This window comes from Balaenoptera acutorostrata, chromosome 17 (assembly GCF_949987535.1).
Source record: "Balaenoptera acutorostrata chromosome 17, mBalAcu1.1, whole genome shotgun sequence".
In the NCBI taxonomy this organism is placed as follows: Eukaryota; Metazoa; Chordata; class Mammalia; order Artiodactyla; family Balaenopteridae; genus Balaenoptera; species Balaenoptera acutorostrata.
The window spans coordinates 8,771,344-8,795,389 of record NC_080080.1 but is presented as its reverse complement, the minus strand read 5'-3'; the positions used below and the strand labels follow the sequence as shown (position 1 = coordinate 8,795,389).

Below are 24,046 nucleotides of genomic sequence, written 5' to 3'. Positions count from 1 at the left end.
GTGGAATGGGGTGGGTATCTAAGAAAGCGTGTAGTGTGCCTTTACAAAAGTTTGCCCAGGGTGCTGGGATTGAGGAATTTTGAGAACCTGGTTCCTAACAAATCAACAACAATGACATTCAGTGGGCTTCGTTCTCATCTCCCAAAAGTCAAACACTTCTCAGTTGCCAGTGGGGTCCCGGGGCCCGCGTTCCTTCCTTCGCTAACCGGGGCCCCTCCCGCCAGCTGTCAGCCAACTGCCGCAAAGCCCCGCCTCCCAGGGCGGCCCTCCAATCGGCCGCACGGCCCGGGCCCAACCCTCTCGCGTCACGTGATGCGACCAGGCCCGCTTCCGGTTCGTCGCGGGCGGCTGACGTCGTCTGGGCCGGCGTCGCGTCAGGGCTGGCCGGTGGCGGAGGAGGCGATGGCAGCGGACACGGAGCGGGCTTGAGGGCTCGGACCTGCTCCCTCCCGCGCGACCTCGGGCCCGACCCCGCGCTGCGGCCCCAGCTCGCTCCGCTCCGCTCCTGCTCCCTCCCCGACCGCTGCCTGGGAGGAGGCGGAGGCGGAGTCCCGGGCTGGCCGTCCTGTTCGCGCCCCGGCTCGGCCCCGGACAGCCCGGCAACTGTGCAAAGAGGAGGCCGAGTCGGTAAGAGGCGGCGGCGCCCAGGGCCTGGAGGCCGCCTGGCCCCCGCCTGGCCGCCCGGGACACCCCAGCGCTGGTGTCTGTCTCTGGCCCGCTCCCCTCCCGCGTCCCTCTCCATAACTTGCCGCCCCTATTGTCTGGGCGCCGCCGCTCCCTCTCCCCCTCCCTTCCTACCCCCCCCTGCCGAGGGCCGGACGGCTGTCAAACCTGGAGGCGTCTCCTGCACCCTGGCCGCCCGGTCTGAGCCTTTCCTGTCTGTCTCTGGTCAGCCCCCTCCCGCCCCGCATCACCTCCCCCCACCGTTTTTTTGGCCCCGTGGCCATTCTCTGACCATTGCTTCACTTTCCCAGGGTTGTATCTTCTTGCTGATTTACTCTTCCTTCCCGTTTGTCCGGTCCTCAGGTTTCACCACCCTTATATATTTTTGCTTTCTTGTTCGTTTTCCTTCCCGGTTTTTATTCCTCTCCGTTCTCTCCGTCCCCCTTTCTCTTTCTGCTTCAGGTTTTACCCCCCTCCCCCAATAGACTGTTTACTTGGTCTTACTTTTCCTTAATTCAGATCCCTCCCCATCTGCCCCTCTCCACCCAAGAAGAAGGAAATCTTTCCTTTTCTGGCACCTCATCCCGCGGTGTCACTGGGGGGGAATTATATGTATTAACTTTGTCACTTCTTGTGGGTTCTAAGTTTGATCCTAGAAAATGTTAGTGTAACTTGTCAATTACCCCTTACTAAGTTCTCCCTGTGAAGAGCAGCAGAAAAGGTGGATTACATGTCTACAATAACTGCCTTGTATGTTGCACACTGACCAGACCGCTCTTAAAAATATTCATACTACTGTTTCTTATGCACCAAACGCCCTCTGGCTGAGCCTACTGTTAACTTTAATGCATTAATCTTTGCTGCTGCCAGGGCAGGCAGGAGGATATCTCCCCCCCCCCCCCGCCCACCCCCCATGAGTATTTAAGTTTGATTTTACGTATTTTTATGACATGTATTGTTGTATTTGGCATATATGGCATGTATTTTCCCTTACTTAGCAGATTCTTTCTAAGAGGAAAGGGCAGTTGGTTTTTATGCTTGCTGTTTTGTCCCTTTTGAATTGTGGCAGAACCATTGAAAAAACGTGACACAGTTGTGTGTTTTCTTTTTTAAATTGGGAGGGAGCATAGTCATATTAGTAATTCTAAATTTCAAAACGGTTTTAGAGATTTCTCCTCTCCCCCAGTAGGTTTCCATTCCTGATTAAATATTATATTTTGATTGGGCTGTTGCAAAATGCATTCATATTCCTCAGGTGCTAGTTAGTGAAAAAGAGGCTACCTCAAGTGTGCTGGGTCGCCACTGGCCAAGAGGATTGTGAATATTCCACATGTCCGTGGTCTAGAGAGGAATAGGTATTCCTTTGTAGTTTTTTGTTTGTTTGAACATACAATCATTTTTATTGTCAGTGTGGGTACTGTCTATGTTGAAATATAGTAGAAATAAATTCTCAGAGTTAAGAAATGTATGTATCATTGTTGCTTGTTGAATGTGAAGAAAAAGAAAGAAATTTCCTCTGCAAGTTTATATGTTAAATTAAAATTATTGAATCATGTGCTACCAAGGTGGGAGATCATAGGTAATGAAAAATCCTAATCACAGGAGGAATTACTAAATCTGCACTGGAAGAGTGTGTCTACTGTTTCTTCCATCATTGTGTTCTTTAGTGTGTTATCAAGTGTTTTATGTTACAAGGCACTCAATAAATATTTGTTGAAAAACTTGATTAATTTGTTCTCTTAAGAATTTCAGTAGCCACATGCCAGGACACTCAATTGTACTGAGTTTTCAAAGACAGAAAAACATTTTCAGCTGTTATCCTGAAGAATTTTCTTGGGTATTTTCGAGTTAAAATTTAAAGCATTTTAGCCATTAGTTAGTTTTAATCCCCATCTATTCATTCTTTTAAAGTAGTTAGCTTTCTAATGTCCTTTTTCTTAATTCATTGTTAAGATTGCCTGCATGTTGTACAGTACTTTACCTAGAGATATTGGTAATCATCATTCAAATTTCTTAAAAATTTGGCAGTTATTTTAACTTCTCATGTAATGTTTAAAAAATTCTGTTTAATCCCTTGTGCCTTTTATACATCAGAATCTAACTTTTTTTTTTTTTTTCTCTTGAGGTAGTGAAAAGAGAATCCCGAAGAACAGGATCTCAAGATGAGTAAAAAGCCCCCAAATCGTCCTGGAATCACTTTTGAGATTGGTGCTCGTTTGGAGGCACTGGACTACTTACAAAAATGGTATGGAAAATATGGAGCCCTTGACCTAAAGCATGATACCTGTAGTTTTACATGGGCTGGTTAATTGCTCTTCTTCTGACAGTGGCAGAAACATTAACTTGTTCACATTTTGAGTAAACATATACATTGTTTTTTTAGTTTTCCTACTCTTCAGATTTTGCAGTTACCAGTACTCTTTTGTACTTACTATGAGCTCTGTGGGTGGTAGGAGGGAGAAGATTAATCCAGATAACCAGATTCCCAAGTTTTGGATAAAACTTGATGCAAATCTACTTTTTTTGGCCTGTGTCAGAGGTGGTCTTTCAAACTACAGAATATGTTGATGGTTAGCATAGCCGTCATTCACTATTCCACCTAAAACCAAAACCCAGTTTACCTCCTCCTTCCCCAGAGTGCACTGACCTAAAGGCAGGTTGTTACTGTTTCCAGTTTTAAATGAGTAATCCTTTCAGGCCTTCTTTTATTTCTTCTCCTATACCGGCCATCTATGATAAGGGGTGAATTCAGACACCTCCAACATACCCCTACATACAATGGTATAGGAGGAATTGGTTACCTAGGATAAAATCACCACCTGGAAAGGAGAGAAGGGAAAATAGCACACACCAGGATCACTGGACTGCAGTAGGAATAAGAATTCCCCCTTTCTCCCAGGGAATGCCCTCCTCATTCCGGTTAGCTGGCCTCTAGTTCTGCTCTCTGGGTGGCTGTCTCCTGGTTCAGCCTCAGTTCCTCTTGAAGCCCATTTATTTGATGAGGGGTCTAGCAGTTCAACAACTTTACCAGCCTTTTTGACATTTTCTTTTCACTACAACTCCCTTTCAAATGTAGTTGGCATTTTGTAGATTTGTCTTTGATTGATTTGTATTAAGTCAACTTCCTGAGTTGGCAATGGCAGGCAGAGAAATCTTGATTAGTCATGATATTTGACTTTAGACCAGCCTGGGGTTTTTGTCTATTAGCAAAAACAAAGGTTTTGGAACTCTGCAAACGTCCGTGACCCCCAGCTTAATGGGGTCTGCTTGGGACAGTTTGAATCTGTAGTTTGAGGTGGGAAAGCACAGTTATTTGGCCTCATGCCTCCAAGCTGCATCTCAGTGAGTGCTCCTTTTTAAGGGGCTTAATTACTCTCCTCAGCTGGAGAACGTACACAGTGTTCTCAGGAGGGGCTTGGAAAGCACCTGGGAGCCAGGCAGTAGCGTCCCTCGGAGTTATGATGGTAAACAGTGTCTCCAGATGTTGCCGAATGTTTTTTTTGGGGGGTGGAGGGCTTATGTGCTCCTGATTGAGAGCCACTGCATTAGACCATACAATGAAAGATGCTATTTTAGTCAGTAATTGGCTCTCTTTGGTTCTGATTTTGACCAAAAGAAGCTTTTTGCTCTGAAGGGACACACTATTGAAAGTAAAGTACTTTACTGTAGGACAGCTAATTAACTGCTAAGATGTATTGAATTTTATATGGGGCACAAAAGAAGTTCTTTGAGACATGGTGCTCTTAACAGATGTTATTTTTAAATGAGATAAACTTTATTCTTTATGTTGTTTCTTTTTTTAAGGGCCATTCTGTATCCCCTATAAATTCCACAAATTTTTGCTTTAATATCATGTAAAAATATAGAAGGATTATTTAAGTGTTGAGAAACTTTGATATTCTTATGAGAGCAAAACAGTTAATCACTGAAAATATACTGAACTAATTTCCTTCCATCTTTCATCCCTCCCTCTCTACTTTCTTTCATATTCTCTTTGGGTTGCATCCATATTGAGTGCTTAGTCTTCCACATTTATTCATTCAGTTGGAATAGTATTGAGGCCCTACTCAATACTATTCCATAAATGTCTTTTGAATTATAGGCATTGGACGGGGAGGGACAGGCAGAAATGCAAATATTACTTACTCTCTTTGTACGTAAGACATTTATAATAAGCAGTATAGCTATTACTAAGAAAATGACTTATACGTTGATACATTAGCTTTTAAAGAGAAGTACGGAGGGAAAGTTGTGATAGTAGGGCACCTGAATGCCAATTTGTCTTATATGTAGAAGGTTTGTCCTATATTAAAAAAAGGAAAATATTTTTTAGTATGTGCTCTAGAAATAAAAGGATAAACTCTAAATTTAGTGGCCAGAAATTAAAGTTAAGCTCCCACATTTAGATTTGGAGTAGATTTGATTTAAGAGGAAGACTCAACCTATTTTTTTAGGGGAAAGTATATTATTATTCCTTGAGCAAACCATATCACATATTCTTTAAAGTTCAGAAAGATACTTCATCCTCGAAAATACACTCCACATTTTTAAGTAGCAATTTATTACTTTTTGCTTTCAAAGTAATTTTCCAGCTACATTGGAAAACCCTGGTGGTTTGATTATTTACCAATACTAATGAATGCAGGCCCTGAGAAGCCAGTGAGAGGCCAGTCGCCTTCTGTTTCAGTGTGTGGTTCTTGATACCTGGATCTCTTCTATATGGACTAAACCTAACTCCTACTGAGAAATGTGGGTTGCTTTAATTTTTAAAAAATTTGTAGTTTTACTCAAAACATTTTAATGTCTTTCTCAACAGTCTTTTAACTTAAAAGTCTTTGAAAAGACTTTTAATGTGTTAATGTTCACAGCTAACACAATCAACCATTTTCTGTCTTATCTCCCTCATATATGCCACCGCAGCCTCTGTATATCCAAACCTGAACATATTAGCTTTATAATTTCTTGAATGCAGTAACATCATAAGAATGAAAATAAATACAGGTCGTTGATACAGGAATGTGTTTGGGGAAAGAGAAAGTTCAGAGTTGAAGTTATATTTGAGACACTATCAGTGGATTCTAAAGAGGAAAGAGGCAGGTTCAAATTCAGACTGCCACTTTCTGATCCTATAAATATGAGTTAAGTCCTTGAACTTGGTTGGCTTAGCAGTAAAATGCAAGCAGTGTTACTGATTTTTACTTACAGAATTATTTTAAGGATCAAATAAAATAATGTATTTAAACTTGCTTCAAATTATATAAAATAATACATAATTATAAAGCACTGAGGTAAATGCAAGGGAAGAGGGAGAGTTCAAAAATATATCTTTGGGGATCTGAAGACTCAAGTGTATAAGTTTTTAAATGTAGCCTTAGTGTTGACATGAGAATGGCCTGGAATACAGAAGGAATATCATGTCATTGCAACATGCTATAAAACCTTCTTTTTGAGGTGATAATAAAATCTTTGTTTTTGCAGAGTTTTATAATTTAGAAAGCACCCTTAAAAATGTTTAAAGTATCTAATCATTCTGAACATTATTCAGTAAAAGAATGTGATAAACCAGTTTTGACTACTGATTTAACTTTTTGACTGAAATTAAAATACTCTATAGCAAGTTTTAGTTGTGAAAACAAAACAAATAAAGTAATATGCTCTGGTGTTACTCTTCAACTTGAAATTATAAAGTCATTTTAAAATATTCAGATGAGTTACGCTCGTCCGACCTTTATTGGAATATTTCTATGTAATTCTCTTCTAGATCTAAAGGAAAGGAAAATGAAAGATAAAAAAAATGTGGAGATGTCTGCAAGTACAGAGTTTGATAGAACAGTATAAATTTGAATTGACATATGCTGTTTCCACACATTTGGAGTTTTTTGAACTGTATGGAACATTTGCAAATGTGAGTTTTTAAAATGTTCATGAACAGAATTTTAGTAGAGTCGGAAAATCGAAGAAATTTAGATTGTAGGAAGTACAAATACTTTCTAATTTAAATAAAATTATGTATTGTCTGAATTAAAAGGGAATGTCTTTTACTGATTGGATTTGCTATTCAAAGGAAAACACTAGTAGAGATAAGTTGTGTGATCTGTATTTGGAACAGAAGTGTGCTCCTGAAAAGTAGTATGTAGATCAAATTTAAAAACTGAAAACACATTTAAATTACATTAGGTGAGTTTGGAATTTGTAGAAATGATAGGTGAATACTTTAAAAATATTATTTTGCTAATATAAATAAAATTTGTCCTTTTGTATGTTGACCTTTCCTAAATCTCTTTGTACTTGGAAAGTATTGATTCTAATTTTGAGTTACCACCTTTGAAAACCTAATTTCAGCTGTAGACTCAGAAAAATGTACAATCGTGTTTATATACCAAAATAACTGAGTAATATATATTATGGGTGGTGGTAGAAAACTTACCTGTGGACTCCAGATTAAGGACCCTGCCTGTAGAGAATTTCAAATTGAAATTCATAGGACTTGTTTTTAAATTCTGAGATTCTTTACATTCAGAAAGTCACAAGTTTTGAATCCTAAGATCTAAGTGAACCCTCAGTTTAATAATCATCAAACAGGTCTGCACCAGTGTACAAACATTTTAGTACTTTAATTTTTAAAATTTCCACAAAAGAAAACCCCATGAACTTTTAAAGATAAAGTTCTCCCTTCTCCTCCCCTTCTCCCCCCCACAAAAAAATGTTGAAAGCAAGATTAGAAATAGGAGTAGACATATTTATTTTGAAACACACCTGCTTTGTTCTTATTGTTCTTTCTCTAATAGTCTTCCTTTCATTATGTTGATTCATGGTTTTTTTTAATTGAGCTTTTTCTTCTCAAATTTTTTGCTTATCCTAGTTTTCTTGAAAGGCAAGAGAAAAGGAATATTGAAAAAAGTAAATTTAACTTAAGTCAGAAAATGTGGGTTCTAGGTGCTGTTCTGCCATGGACTGTGGGACTTTGGAGACTTACTTCTCTGCTTTAATGTCCTTAAAGTGAAGGTGTGACATATTCAGTGATCTCTCAGATCCCTTGAACTAGAAACCCAAGCTCTTTTATCTACTTTTCACCTATTCAGGAGTGACAGGTTTTTTAATCTCACTTTTAGATAGGTAAATAATGGCTTGAGGCAAAAGTAAAGTAGGCAAGGACTAGAAGTCCAATGTAGTTTGCCCAAAACTGCTGGTCTCTAGAAGAAGAGAAAATGTATTGAAAAAGGTGGAGAAAGGTGAATATAATTGGGAACAAAAATACAGAGGTTTGAAGTTATTTGTAGTATAGTGGTATTGGGCAGGTAGTTACTCTTTCTACATCCTGCTCTCCCATCATTTAAATGCTTTCTCATTAACTGTTTAATTTTGAAATTACTTAGAATCATAACTATTGGCTTTAGTACTTTAACTCACTAACTTTCTGTGTAGTACCCATTCACTAACAAATTGGTTCTCTTACAAAGTTCATTGATCCTACAGTTTTGAAAGTGATTCAGGTGAAGTCTGAAAGAGTAGTTCTTAAACATGAGCCTGTATAAGAATCACCTGAAGGGTTTGTCAGGCACAGATTGGTGGGCCCAACAGCTACAAGCTTCTAATTTAGTAGGTCTGAGGTGGGGGCGATAATGTGCATTCTAACAGGTCTCCACATGATGCCAATGCTGCTGGTCTAGGGACCACATACGAGAACCACCTGTCTAGACCATACAGAATTGTTAACCTGAAGATACAGTTTTTGAGGCGGACAGCAGTGGAAATATCCAGGATTATTTTTTGATATTATAGTCTGTTTTAACTGTTTATGTTAGTTGGAGGAAGTAAAATGTAAGTATGGACAAAGTGATGCATGATCCAAAAATCCTTTTTTGTTATTTTTCAGTAGAACAGAATATATTGAGCTGCGCGTACTTTGATGTGTGTCCGTTTTCTTGCTTCTCCTCTTTCTGTGGTCCCAAGCGCTATCTGGCTGGATAGTTGTTAAGGTTTAGGCCCTTGTTGCTTTATTAAAAAAAAAAAAAAAAAAAAAAAAAGGCTACCTGTGGTTACGGTTAATCATGGATTGACTTTTATTGTTCTGTGCTTTGTGTGCATTCATGTAATGACAAGGGTTGGATCAAGAGAGAAGACAGTTTTATTTGCTTATCTGATATTTGGTTGAAGTTCGATCATCATCTGTCACACACAATCAGTTCCCTATTTGTTACATTTTTCCTGCTGAATATTATTATTATGTGTTGCGAGATTTTACACTTGTCTTATCACATTACGTAATGCTTTGTTTTGTGATGAGTAATTGATTAAAGCCAATAATTAGGAAATAATTTATCTGTGGTGGTAATCAATTTTACTAAAAAGAATGTTTTGCAATTCTAGTTTCGCTGAGTAGACAGAACTGTATCTGCAGATGCTTAAGGGTTTTTAATTTTATTTTTAAATGATTTTTTTAACTGAGGGAGAGAATACTAGCTTTAAGTTTTAAAAATTGGTAGTATAATTTCTTAAAAGAAATTAACATGGTATTGAAAAAGCAGCTTAGTTTTGCTATTCTTCATAAGGGTTTCAGTGTTTTAGTATTTTTATATGACTTTGTATTGAAGAACTATTGACCGTTCCTCCTACCACCTCCTGCAGATCATTAATCAGTAGATAAAATTTTTCTTCTTATTAAATTAGAAACTGGTATGTAAGTATTATGTTATTTCAGTCATTAAAGTTAACACAACTTGGAGAGAATTGTTGCAATAAAATTGAAGAAAGAATGTGGATATTTAATATTCAGTGTGTCTTAAAAGTCTGTTTTCTCAGTGCCAAAAAACCAACCCTCCTCAATTAAAAATGAATACGTTTCTAGTACATCATGGGTAGGTAAAGTACTGAAGAATAAACTACTGATGTGAAATGAATTATATACAAGGCCTAGCCCCTTTTACTCATAAAAGGTGCCCAGGAAAGTTCATTGAATTTTGGTGGGTTGGTAAAGAATGAACCCAAAAGTTTTGGGGATATTCTGAAATCTGGTTACCATTGCAGAACACTACTGCAGATGAATTGTGACTTACTGGTTGAAAACTAAGCATAAAATGATATTTGTCAAACTATTATGAATTACACAAGGGAGGGGGGATGTTTATTTTGTACAGTATAATAAAAGCTGTTTTCCATACTCTCTGGGCTAACGAAAAGCTTTACACATTTTATTTTGTATCAGAAGCAGAAGAGTAAAGTTGCAAGAAAAAATAAACAGATAACTTGGTTTTATATTGTTTTTGTTTTCAGTACCTCTTGATAAAGAGCCCCCTATATTTGAAATACTGCCGTAAGTTTTACAAGAGCTGAAAATGATCAGTTGTAAGATGCAGAATATATAATGATCAAAAGCACATTCTTTAAGAGATAGACAAACCTCCATTCAGGGATCCACCACTGTTTCGACTTGAGAAAATTACTTGACTTTCAGAGCCTCTATGACCTCCTTAAATAACTGGGAACAGTAGTAGTACCTAACTCAAAGGGTTCTTTGAGGATGAGCAAGACAGTGCACATTTAGAGCTTTTCATGTTTTCTGCCACATGGTAGGCACTTAATAAACGTTAGCTTTAGTAATAATAATAGCATGAATATTAGTTATTCTAAGAAAGTAGAATCTAATGGGAGAGGAGTCAGTCAGTGTAAATTCTTAAAACTTTAATCATAGGTGTATAAACATATATGACTATCTGTAGTATTAAAATAATTTTTAAATGCTAAATATTAAGAAATAGAAACTGGGTGGGCTGCAACTTGCTAGAGTTTGGAGTTTTGTAACAGAATTAAATAACAAAGAATGGTTATGTTGGCCTGAACAAATTGTATGAAGTACATAAACTTTGAGTAGAATACTGGTGGCGGTTTTGGTGGAGTGGGAAAAGAATTTTTGATAGTCTAATTGATTCTTACGGCAGGAGATGGTAATGAGCATAAATGCTGTGGGGTGGGCATTTTGATTTGGTCAGCACTGATGGTATAACGAATATAGGCGTGGCAAGGAGGTAGAGAGGAACAGGAGTTTAAATAAATCCAGTGATTTGAAATGAAACCCTAATTTGAAAGGTGGCTGCTCCGAGTTACTGAAGCAGAATGCGTAGCTAACTCTGATCTTACCCATTCTTTGCTGCAAAGATTATGGACAGGTAGGAAGCAGGGTGGTCTGGCTGCTTGTATTGAACATGGGTCCTGGGGATGAATGGGTCTGAAAAGAGGACCTGAGGGATAATGCACTGAGATCCTTAGAATTCAGTGTTATAAAAGATGTGACTTTGACATATATAACCATCCTCTGAATGTTCTTGAAATTCTATTAATAGATTCTTTGGATTTATACTTTATTTTGGAATATCAGGTTTGAATTAATCAAAAGAGTTCTGTTTTCAGTCTGTTCCTCAAGTGTGAAACAAATTAACATGCAATACGTATAAGCACATCATCTAAAAATACTGTAATAATAGGTGACATTGTTGTAGAGAGTGAATGGTGAGAAAACACTTGAAAATTACAAAGCATAATGTAAATTTAAAGTATTTCCAGGAAGCTAAAAATTTTAAAAGGTTAGTAGGTTATAGGAATATTATGTTTGCTTTGGACTTCATTCTCCATTAATTTTTATTATTTGGCAAATAATCCTCTTCCTGACAATTGTATGTAAGAAAGGTCTCTATTTCTATCTCTTGCAATATGTCTTAGTCATTTTTCATGATACCATGTTAGAGTTTCTTGCTTATGTAATTCTTACCAACAAGACTGTTGTGAATTGTGAATTCTAACTCCCAAAGATTCTGCTAACATTTACATTATGTTTAAGTCGTATTTTAAGTGTATTTCATCCTTTAAAAATCGAAGAACTGCTTTATCCAAGAGAACATCTAATTTAGGTACTCCTTCTATGTGCTATATTGTAATTGTATTAGCTTATTGATTCCCTTTTTCTCTCCCCTCCCTGCTGAATCTGAGTTTGTTGATTGTTATTTGTATTTGTAGCTTTATTCCTAGTTTAGTGTCTTGACATACAGTGAATTAGAGACTCAGTGTTGAGTTAAATGAAATGGATGAGGAACTGTCAGTTTTTAAATTTATATAAATTAGAAATTTTATTGTCTTACCAATATAAACAAGAACAGGACTATTATTTAAAATACATAATTTGAATAATTTATTGGGTTAATTGCCTTTTTGATTTATACAGCACTTATTCAAATGATTAGTTAAATCTCAGAGTGAATTCTGATGGTTTTTGGGACGTTTGATAAAGTCTGGCCTTGCTCAGGGGGTTGTAACCTATCAACGAGTAGTTAACAACCATGTCCTTTGGCTTAAGTGTAGGAGATTGTAGGCCATCAGTGTATCAAGGAATTGCCCTTATCATTTCCTCATGGTTGATGTTCTCTATCAGTACAGGTAAAAATCTAGATGTATCAAACTAGGTAAATTAGATTGAGTTCTCTAAATTCAAATCATGTTTAATTGTTTTACTGTTACTGCATTGAATATAAAAGTTTTTTTTTTTAATCTATCATATTGTAGTTCTGACATAGCTGCATGCCCATCATTTCTTTCTTCCTTCCAAAGAGAGTGGGACACCTATAGTTTTCAGTGTTAATAAATAGATGATCTTGCCTCCCAGAGAATTTTTTTTTTTTGATCATGGAACCCTTTGAAATCTGATTAAAGTTGGGAACCCCTCTCTCAAGAGAATACTCATACACATCTACACCAAAGTGTTTTTTTCATATAGCCTCAGGGGATCATGTTTCCTGATCTAGCTGTCAGTCAGGATCTGCCCATGTAAAACACTTAACACTGGTGAGCCAGTATAGTAATTCATCTGTAATGGTAACTCCCATTTTAGGTTTCTCACTTCTCTTTGTGTTTTGACAACACACAAGAGTTGATGTTACAGGGAACCGATACAGTATATTCAGTGTGTAGCTAACCTCTTTGGTCAGTATCTGGTTCTTATTGGGTTACAGGTTTAGTTCAGAATCCATAAATCTTGATTCTCTGAACTATCTTGTGTAAGTGGGAGGCACCAGTGACGGTGTTAAAATGCTGGTATTAGATGAGGCAATAAAGAGTTACAAGAGTTCAGAGAAGGTGAAAATTATTTTCGTTTTTGGTAATGGTCTTGCTCTACTCTGTTGTTACAGTTGAACTTGACCATTAGAGGATTTTGACCACACTGATTCAGAAAGAGTCCTAAGAAATCAATTGAGAGATTACAGTAGTAGAATTGCATGTATGAGAATTCTGTTAAATTCAGCAAGAATCATTGTAAAGACTTCTCAGTGTTTTGAATGCTATTTGTTTCCATTAAACCTAATAAACAATTTAGGGTGGATTATTTTTCTTGCTAAGTTTGCTCAGAGTAAACTGTGTTCTCTAAGATTCAAGTGCAAAAGACATATGAGGGCAAGGTAGGCCCAGAGCAATGGAGGCAGTCCCTTAATTTCTATACAAGTAAATATCATTTAAACAGTGCAAGCATTTCAAAGTGGGATTATAATAGGGAAGACAGTGGCAATTTTATGGTATTTTGCAGTGACACGATAAGGAGTAGTAGAGCTCTATGTAGAATTTTGGCGTTGAGGGATCATAGTCCTAGTGAGGTTGCCTTCTCTCCGTCTCTTTCTTTGTGCCCTGGAGAGATGCCAACTATGTTTTTTTTTTTTTCTTTCTTCTTATCCCTAATTGTTTTAACTCTGAAACCCCAGTCTCCTACTTTTCAAATCTTTTCCCGCATCATTTATAAATGTTCGGGACCCAGCGTAGTCACTATTCTTTACTCTTAACAGTTTTCATGATTCATTCTTTAAAAAAAAAGAAATAAAACATGATCACGACATCTTCCAAATTCAGTAAGAAAAATCTTACATTCCATTCACACTCAGTTATGATAAAACATAAATTGTGCATCAAAATAGTATTGCTGTCGTTCAAGATCCAGAGGCATTTGTGAATGCATTTGTTTGGAAGTATTTTTTATTCACTATGTGTATCAAGGCATTATTACTATGGGCCATCTTGAACAAGGAAATCATTTCACTGTATAGAACTATATGTTAAATTGCCATTTTGTGCATTTTACGTGTATAGTAAAGATCTTGATGTTAGGATTTTTTTCTAAGGTGTAACTGATAACCAAATTAAGTACAGACTTTACGGGATTCCCTGTTTGAATGTAATGAATGAAGGGTCATTTCATTAGTGCATTGTTTCAGAGTCCTTTAGTTTGAACCTAGCTAACCAGTCCAGTCTGATGTCCCACTATTCTCCTTTACTCACCTTACTACTTACCGTGTAGCCTAGCCAAAGGGAACTGTTTCCTTGAAGTGCCCCTCCAATCTCTGATCCTGAGTTCCATGAGGACAGAAACAACAGTGTACTTGTCTGAATCCTCCTTGTCTGGTAAATTGCTTAACTCTGAGTCACATGATGGTTTTAAGTAAATGAACATTGATTGAATAAATGAGCAATGCTTTATGTATACACTTTACCTTTGTACCATGTTCATTAGGTCTAAATCCTTAAAGTTCCCCACCAAGACCAACATAGATAATGTCTCCCAAGAACCTTCAGTGAATGCTCCAATTTTCTCTGAACAATTAATTACAGCATCTTATGTCGAATTTTTGAGAAGTCAACTATACGTCAATGAAAAAAATAAAGTATATTCAAATTACAAAAAAATATATATAAAAACATTATATAGTGGCAGAGAGAAATCATAGTCAAAATTAGCATGAAGTTAGTATCCCACTGCTCACTGTCTTCAGGAAGAACTAACTAAATTTGTTAGGAAATCTGTTAATGAGAGTATCAACTCTGACAAAAATTTTTGTTTTCTTTTTAGATACCTTTGCTATAATGTTGTCATTAACCTCATGCTATGTCAAAAGCATAATATCTGGGCCCTTACCAAATAATTGTTATTATATGTCCACCTCAATATTCATGGTTTTTCAGAAATAAAAGCTTGATACAAAGGAGAAAAAAAATGTTATATATACTTACCAGTTTACCATGTATGGTATAATTACTTTGATACAGGCCTTATCCCATTTCTCCTATAGGCTTTTTGTGCCAGTTAGCTTTGACTTTGAATACTCTTACCATGTGTATCCTTGGACAGTCGTCATCTGTTAAATGGTGACTGTGTTATCTGTACCTTCCATGGTTACCAGGATCTAATGAGATAAGGTATATAAAAATCAGCTGATGCTCAGTAAAGAAAGAACATAGGGCCTGATGGATTTATGACTCTGTCAATATTCTGCTGCTTCTCTCTCTTCATCTAACACTAAGCTAAGCTCCTTGAAGATAAGAGTTAATTATGTTTCCTTTTAACCTACCATTTAATTGTGTACATTTAGAATTTGAAGGAACCTATGGAATAAACCTCTAATTTTTTTTTTCAAAATCAGAAAGATATGATAATAAACACATAAATTAGAAACTTAGAACTGATAGAACATCTGTTTATAGTAGTTAAGTGGCTAGTGAATGTTGAAAAATAAAGGACAACCATATCTCTAGGCTTCCCTTAATGCTATTGACATTTTTTATGTTTTAAAAACCAAAGCAGCAAAAACACATCAAAGCAACATTGCAAAAGACAAGCATTTATAGCACTGATTCTAAATGAGTGGAATCGGCATATCCACCTCAGGGAGTATATTAATCCCCTAGGTTTTCTTGTTTTCATGCTTTTCTTGGACAAAACGTTTCCTTACCCACACCTATTCCCTCAAAAAGACTTAAGAATAAGATCTAACATAAAGTTATAATTGGGTCGACAGCCTTCTTAGTTCTGAAGAAATGTGCAGATTTTCTTTCTTTAACGTTACTTCTTATTCATGCCGAGCATTCCCTGAGTAGCCAGTGTGTGTCTGTCACTGTGAAGATGCTGGGGGTACAAAGGTGGCCGTGACTCAGTCCCCGAAACTCACAGGCCAGAGTAGTTGCTAACATCATGTTCCTTAGACCTCTACTCTCTCAGGAAATGTTCATAAATACTTTGTGATGAAAGGGTGACAAGGTTTGGTAATAGTGCATGCTTTATTTCTGTCTTATTGACAGGACCAAGAAGTCTTTCAGTAAAGAAAACGGTTTATTTAATCCATTTTCCTAGCTTATTTGACCATGGGACCCTTTTTTTGTGTCACATGTATTAATGTCTCAAGGGCTGTAAATGCTCCACAGCACACAGTTTAGGAACGTGCCCAGAGATGATTATGATGAGACGGGTGCAGTGAGAGCACCAGGGGGAGGAGAGTCGGGGAAGTCTTCACACAAGTGACTACATGTTAAACCAAGTCTTGAATGATGAGCATACAGAGGAAGGGAAGGGCAGCTTAGGTCCAGGCAGAAAGAACAGAAGGTACAAAAGCACAGACGTTTGACAGCGCATTGTTGTGTTTGAGGAAACTCCAAACAGTTCAGTTCCTTAGACTGAAGGAAGGAAAGAAGCTGTACCAGAGAACAGTTCAGGGCCCTGGAGACGCATAAAAAGCCTTGAACAGCATGAGGGATCTGTGAAGCAGGTAGTAATCAGTGCCTAGATTTCAAAGTTATGTGAGGTCTATTGTGCTTTATATTTAAATTTATGTTAACAATATAAATTTACATTTATTCCACAGGGAAAATAAAAAATTGAGATTTATCAAAAACCAGCAAAAGTATGAGATAAACTCTATGGCTGAATCATCTACCGTGTGCTGCTATTGAATTCTTAATGTTATTTAATGTTACTTTTAAAAAAACCTTTGAGTCACTGTGAACATTTAATACAGTACATTAGGAATGAAGAGGCCTTTTTTGTGCTAAAAGTTTCAAGTTAACTAATTTTTATTTTGGAATTCATCATAAGAGAATCAGCACACATGAAGACAGGACAATGTGATGTTATTTTTATATTTTTAAACTGAAGGTTTGAGCTTTCCCTACCATCATTGATGCTCATTATAAAATATTGGAAAGTGTAGAAGAACAGAAAAGAGAAAGTACTTTTTTTGCCATATAGAGATAAATGTACATGTTGATATTTTTTGCTAGACAAATTTATTTTCTATACTTATAATTCTAGTGAACATAGTACTACTTTTTTACATTTTCCTACATTATAAATCGTTTGTAAGCATTACATTTAAAGTCTATATAATATTCCATTCAGTGGATATACCATTGTTAGTATAGTTATAGACAGTCTTCAGTTTTCTTAATCATATGGTTTCTACCTTTTGTTATTATAAATGTTTTGTGTATGTAGTTCCAGAATTGGAATTATTTGGTCAAAAAGGAGGGATATGTTTAAGGCACTTGATACATGTTACCAAATTATTTCCCAAGACAGCACAATTTATATTTTAAATTATATAATTTATATTTCCACTGGGAGTGTATCAAACTATTTCATTAGGTCTTGAGAACAATCATTAAAAAGAAAAGACAAAGAATAAAGCAAACTTTGTTGGTCAGTAGTTTAAAAATATGGATCCATATTTATTTATGGTTGTAATAGTAAGCAGTATTTCAGTTAATACTTTGTATAAACAAATGTAAGAATTTTCTTTTGATATGAAGGCTCTTTTTATTTTTGAGGTATCCATCACGAATTGAAAAAATTGACTACGAGGAGGGCAAGATGTTGGTCCATTTTGAGCGCTGGAGTCATCGTTATGATGAGTGGATTTACTGGGATAGCAATAGATTGAGACCCCTTGAGAGACCTGCATTAAGAAAAGAAGGGCTAAAAGACGAGGAAGACTTCTTTGTAAGTAGCAAGCTTTTCTGTTTGCCAGATATGTAATGATGTATTTTTAAAAGGAATTCTGTTAAATTTTACAAAAGCTTGTTTTTTATTAAGGAAATGCTTATTTATTATACATGGTATTGATCTTAAAAGTTGTTTAAAATAGGATTTTAAAGCCGGAGAAGAAGTTCTGGCTCGTTGGACAGACTGTCGCTATTACCCTGCCAAGATTGAGGCGATTAACAAAGAAGGTATGTGTTTGGAATGATCTGAGAAATAAATGGGATTTATAGTAAAATTTAACTATATTTCTAATTTTAATTAATGTATGAAATTGTTACATATAGCTGCTGTTTCTCTTTGTTTTACACTTAACCTAATGAATCTTCTAATAATACTCTTTTTTAGGAGCATTCAATATGTTATATAGTGTATAGAATAAGATGATACATAATATACTGCCTAAATAGACTGTTTAAATTAGTAGAGGTAAATAGTTGCTTAAAATGTTTCAGCTTTCGGTTGACAGGCTTATATTATATGCATTTTATTTCTACTTCTCTGTTTCCAGTTTGTTGACTAAGTTATTTTATGAAGATCTCAACCTGAGTGCTAAAGATATAGGAAAATTCAAATCAGTTCAACTTGGAAGTGAAACACAGTACAATTTTGTGAGGAAAGAGTATGGAACTTTTCAATTTGAGGATTTCCTTTATTGCATTTTTCTCCCTGCTCTTTTTTTCTTGATTTCTGTAGATAATTGAGAATTAGTTTTTCTAACAACCTTTTGTGGTATCTAATATTACTACTGATCAAAAGTTACTGAACTTATCAGAAATGTTGAAAGTACCACAGAAATCAGGTGTGTTAGTGTGGCATAAAACGAGAGAATCTGTTGGACAGATAATGAATTTTAAAAATTGTAGACCGATTAATTTAGAAAGGCATTAAATTATTATTGGAAATATACTTAAATATTTTATTTTTTAAATTTCTTGTTTAAAATCTCATTTAAAACAGTCGTGAAATACTTGTAAGTATATTTTCCAAAATACATTGGTTTTCTATTAGTTATTTCTTAAACTCGACCACTCATTCATTCTTTTTACTAAAGAAACACATTGAGGGAATTCCCAGGTGGTCCAGTGGTTAGGACCCAACGCTTTCACTGCTGAGGGCCTGGGTTCAATCCCTGGTTGGGGAACTAAGATCCCACAAGCCACATGGCATGGCCGAAAAAAAAAAAAAAAAAGAGAAAAAACACATTGAGTGACAACTTCTTTGCAAGAAGGGCATTTAACCTAAGTAAGGGGATACTTACTTTAAACTGTATCTTGAAAGCCAGACAAGTTATCTAGAAAAGGACGGATGAAAAGGTTTTTCTGTCAGAAGAAATGGTGTATGCAAAAGAATAGTAGAGAGGCATGCCATTTTTAAGGAACTGCAAATCTTTGATGTGACTGGAATGAAGGATTCCTTTAAAGGTTGTAGAATAGCAGAAGAGGTGGGAGAGAGAAGCAAGGATTGGCATATGAAGTATCTTGTAGTCTTCCTAAAGAATTTGAATTTTACTTGGAGGTGATGGGAACCATGGAAGGGATTTAAGCTGAGAATTTAAACTAACAAAAATTTGAGAAAAATTGAGGTAAGAGAAGATAGAAGAGGAAAACATTTAAAAAGACATATATTAAGAAATGTTAGGTGTAAAAAAGTAAATCATAGTTGTCTAGCTAGAAATGATAATGCAACTTTACAAAAGCCAAGGTCCAATTTATTGGTTTACCTAATTGAAATAACAAATATGGCTATGAGTTTATTACTGGTCACCTGAGGGACATCTCAGTTATTAAGTTTGCAGGTTACTTCTTTTCTAGTGGGGCCTTTAAATCACTGTTCACTTAAACTTCTGGAGAGCTGTGTTATGGAGCTCTTATTCCCATGTCTTAACTCACACTGGCTCCCCAAGTGTCTAGTCCAGAGCCCAGCACAGAGTAGGCAGTCAGTAACAATTTTTGGAAGGAAAAGAAGTAATGAATCAGTTTCGTAGGATAATAGGATCTACCCAAAATGGAACAAAGCAAAGCAAAGTTAAACAATGCTCTCTCTTTTCATTAGGAGAGATTTCTTTAAATGTGTGAGCTTCGGGACCTTTCTTCCATGCTTAAAGCTTCTTTTACAAGTATATGCATACACACATACAACATACACAAAAACAAACCACCCTCATTTTTTATCCTATCCTGTTTGTCAATGGGCATGTTATATAGAAATTTAAGCTTACGTCACTGGAGGAGTGATGTTACTGATTGCAGCCTCTGCCATTTCAGGAGTAGTTTTGAGTAAGCCCTTAGTGAAATATTGGCAGATATAACTTGTTTTTTAAAAATTTCCATGGGAAGTATTAATTTGGTCATTTTTCTGTAGGTCCCACATGGTGGATGAGCCTCCCCCGCCGCCTGCCACTATCCCCCTGCCCCCCCCGCCAAAAAAAAGAAAAAGGAAGCCCTCAAAGAGTTTTCTGTTCACTACAAAAGCTAAACAAAACTAACAAGTGTGAACATTTAGGTATATGTAATATGTCTTAGAGAAGTTGAAGAGAATGGACAGATCAGTGTAGATTGGAGTGGTCAGGGAAGTTTTCATAGTATGGGTGGGATTTGAAGAGCTGATCCTTGAAGAGTGGGCTGGAGTTAGGAAGGAGGATGGCATCACAGCAGCCGAAGCAGCGTGAGCAACGGCAGGGAGGGATGAACGCACGGTCTGCGTAGTGAAGAGCCTGCTGTTGTCTGCAGCGCCCCGTGAAGAAGGAGGAGGACAGGGGCAAGAATGTTGGGGTGTAAGGGGTTCATGCGGTTTGGCATTCTCACAGTCTTCCCAGATTCTTTACTTTCTTGCTATTCAGCTCATCAGTTGTTTTCATAACTTGGGTTTAGATCTTTATATCTGTGATTTGTACATTATGCTAATTATAGAAAGATATGAAATCAATGGTGTTATTCAAATTACAAAGAAAAGAAAAATCTTTGTACGTAGATTTATTGGCTTTGGCGCCAATTGTTTATACCTCTTTAGTAAAGGTCCAAGTATCTGTTTACTTGAAGTGGCACTCTGCCCTCATTTGTATAGGAAATGATAGAAAAACATTGGAATTTCCATAAGTATAAAATCTACGTAACTGATATGTTTTCTGATAGTACTGATAGTACAGTAAAAGACTTGAAAGCATGGAGTCTGTAACAAAAAGTGAATATGCTTTGAAATAGCCATATAAACAGAATATTGAGTCCTAAAAGCAGAATGGTTCAGTGGGAAAGAGAGGGGAATCAGGGTTTTAAGTTAATGGCTGTGCTGCTGCTTAGCTGTCATTGGATGCAGCATTTTGCCTCCCTGGAAGTCAGTGTTCTTATCTGCACAGGAAGACTGCTGTGCAGATGATACGTATATTTTCTAGCTGAAAAGCCTGTGAATCTATAATTCTTGTTTGCCAGTTAATTAATATTGCAAAGGAATAATCCTTTCCTGAGAAAATGATTTTTTCCCTATAGCAGATCTTTCTCTCCATTATTTAGAAGCTTTCAAAGAGAGCAAATGATGATTCTTAGAAATATTATACATTTTTGTAAGTAATGATTTTATTTTCTTCAGGTATAACATACCTGATATGTTATTTAACATATATTTAAATTGTTATAAATTTTAAAATCCTCCAGTAAAAATCAAAATTACATGCAACTAACTTATCAAGATTTAATTTGTGTACTTTATAAGGGAAATCAAAGTTATTTTTACAGGGAAAGAGACAATAAACTCAGTAAACTTGGTGGGGTCCTTAGCAGGGGTGTGTGTTTGCAGTTACTGCAGTCATAGAGTGTTTATTTCTGTCAGGGCATTGCTTGTTCTATATCATGTGTTGCTGTAAGGTTGAATTATATTTTCTAATGATGCTGACTCGCTCCTATTTCAGGAACTTTCACAGTTCAGTTTTATGATGGAGTTATTCGTTGTTTAAAGAGAATGCACATTAAAGCCATGCCCGAGGATGCTAAGGGGCAGGTAAGAGTGTTCAGCATTCCTAGCTACCCACAGGGATGTTTTCTTGAATGGTGACTGATCAAAATATATATATATACAGACATATATATATTTTAAAGTGAACTAATTGTAGGATTATGTGCTGATAGCCCCAAATAGCAGCAAGAAAGAGAAGCTTAGAATGTAAAATTATACACTTGATTTTTGCTTCTTTGGTTTTAGACCTGCTAAAGTTATAGGTCACTAGTTTCTGTTCCAGGTGAAATCCCAGCATCCACTAAGCTGGTGTTGTCCTATCGACCCAGCTGGATCGTGTAACCAGTCTATGGGAAGTGAGGTAAGTGCCTTTTTTTAATTTTGTTTTGTTTTTCCTGGTATATAGTATCATTTAGAAAGTTAATTTTTAATATAAAATTTTATATTGAGTTTCTTATCTTCTTCTTTTCTTCTATAAATCATAGTCGTTAATCTTCTTTCAAAAGGCGCTTACCTGACACTCTGTAGGCTGTTTCAGGTAGGGCTTTCTGAGTTATATGATGTAAGCAGTGTATTACATGCTTTGTCACTGCTCAAAGCAAGAATGAACGGTAAGCATTTGAAGGAGAATCTGGGATGAAGTTAAAACCATAATTCCATTATGGTTGAATATGTTTCCTGAAATACTGGAAAGAAAAGGTGCGGTAGAAATTTAAAATATTTTCTTTTATGTTCTGCTGTTATTTGGGATTTTCAGCACCTGGACCTACAATTAATTTTAAGAAATTGAAAGTGATCTATAAAAATGTCTAATATGGAATTATGTTACATATTTGTTGCATACCATGCAGTAAAAAATGTCATCCTGAACTGTGTTGAAGTCACATGGTCAGTTTCAGTCAAGTGTATATATTTAGTAGTCTAGAACGTAGACTATCACAGTTAAAAAAATTATTTTTGATGTTTTCTGAGAAGTGCGTGTTTTAAGTGACGTGGTTTTCAAAAATTTAATTTTGAAATCATCAGCTAGCAGAGTTTTTTTTTCCCCCAATTAATGTGGAATGCCGTTTAAAATGGAAATGCTTTTGGTCATGAAATTGCTTTGTGTCTTCCTACTTGTATGTATAAATAAAATGTTCTCTTAAGCATTCAGTGGTGTGATTCCTTGGTTACTGCATGGAAAGATTGATTTAAACATTGGGAAGTTAGTACCTGTTTAATTAAAATTCTCAATTTTTTTATTTTTGCTTTAAAACTATTATTTTGTCATTCTAGTCATTCGAATGTTTATGAGATGGCACTAACATTGAAACTTTATTTTTTCCAAAGAGACATTGAGCCAGTTTGGTTTGTGGTAAAATAATAAGTTGTAAAAATTAATTTTTTGGATGTATTGGATGTTTATTTTTAATAACTATTCTAGTCACACCATGATGTATTTAACATTAAAATCAATGTCAAATACAAACTCCTAGAAGAAAATATTAGTAGTATATTTCCTTTAATTTTACATTTTCTTCATAATTTTTAATTACGAGCACATTCAAAACATTTGTAGAATTGTTTTTTATAAAATGTTCTTATTTTTTGAATGTCTTAATAGATCAGGTGTTGTTTGGGCCGTGCTAAGAGAATCCAACTTTGCATATTATCATCTAATTTTGAGTCCTTTGAGAATTCCTTTATAAAACTATACAGTAAAATTTCTTTTATTAAACCAGCAAAGGATAAGGAATCAAATAAATGCACTGTGGAAATGTTCTTCTTTAAACTTTCTGTGGCTTTTTCTCACCTATTTTTCTTCTTGAGAGTGTGCTGATAAAAAATTTACACTGTAACTCACTAGTGTTAAAGATTGGCTCATAAGATCCTTTACCATTTTTAGAATATTTTTTGTATACATTGTTTTATTGGATTCTTATAGCAAATCCTTTGACATAGGTATAGCTGATATTTCTATTTCACAGTTGAGGAATTCAGAATTTAGAGAATGACTTACCTAAAATTTCATTCAACCATAGTGTGCAGAGTGACTGAACTCATATCTGATTTCATTATAGTGTTCATTATAGTGCAGTGCTCTGTGTTATCTATAGGAAACTTTGAAACATATCTTTAGTTCTCATTCATGGAAGGATCACACCAGTTATTTATTTATTTAAAAGATTTTTTTTGATGTGGACCATTTTTTTAAAAAAAATTTTATTTATTTATTTATTTATGGCTGTGTTGGGTCTTCGTTTCTGTGCGAGGGCTTTCTCCAGTTGTGGCAAGCGGGGGCCACTCTTCATCGCGGTGCGCGGGCCTCTCACTATTGCGGCCTCTCTTGTTGCGGAGCACAGGCTCCAGACGCGCAGGCTCAGTAATTGTGGCTCACGGGCCTAGTTGCTCTGCGGCATGTGGGATCTTCCCAGGCCAGGGCTCGAACCCGTGTCCCCTGCATTGGCAGGCAGATTCTCAACCACTGCACCACCAGGGAAGCCCCGATGTGGACCATTTTTAAAGTCCTTATTGAGTTTGTTACAATATTGCCTTCGTTTCATGTTTTGGTTTTTTGGCCCCGAGGCATGTGGGATCTTAGCTCCCGACCAGGGTCTA

The 24,046-nt window shown here is 36.2% G+C and overlaps 1 protein-coding gene across 11 annotated transcripts in view; it reads left to right on the top strand.

Moving 5' to 3' along the window:
* Nucleotides 1-343: 343 nt before the first annotated feature.
* PHF20L1 (PHD finger protein 20 like 1) overlaps nt 344-24,046 on the top strand; it is an 83,275-nt gene continuing 59,572 nt past the window's right edge. For 3 of the 11 annotated variants that reach the window (XM_057531731.1, XM_057531730.1, XM_057531727.1), the window contains exons 1-6: nt 344-627; nt 2,789-2,908; nt 17,290-17,461; nt 17,607-17,691; nt 21,405-21,493; nt 21,720-21,809. In XM_057531731.1, coding sequence (XP_057387714.1) covers nt 2,826-2,908; nt 17,290-17,461; nt 17,607-17,691; nt 21,405-21,493; nt 21,720-21,809 — 519 coding nt within the window. In that variant the 5' untranslated portion in view covers nt 344-627; nt 2,789-2,825. Of the gene's footprint in view, nt 628-1,918; nt 2,019-2,788; nt 2,909-6,424; nt 6,569-17,289; nt 17,462-17,606; nt 17,692-21,404; nt 21,494-21,719; nt 21,810-24,046 lie in introns of those variants that run through there. The other 8 variants (XM_028168193.2, XM_057531734.1, XM_057531735.1 and 5 more) reach the window with 5 other exon arrangements.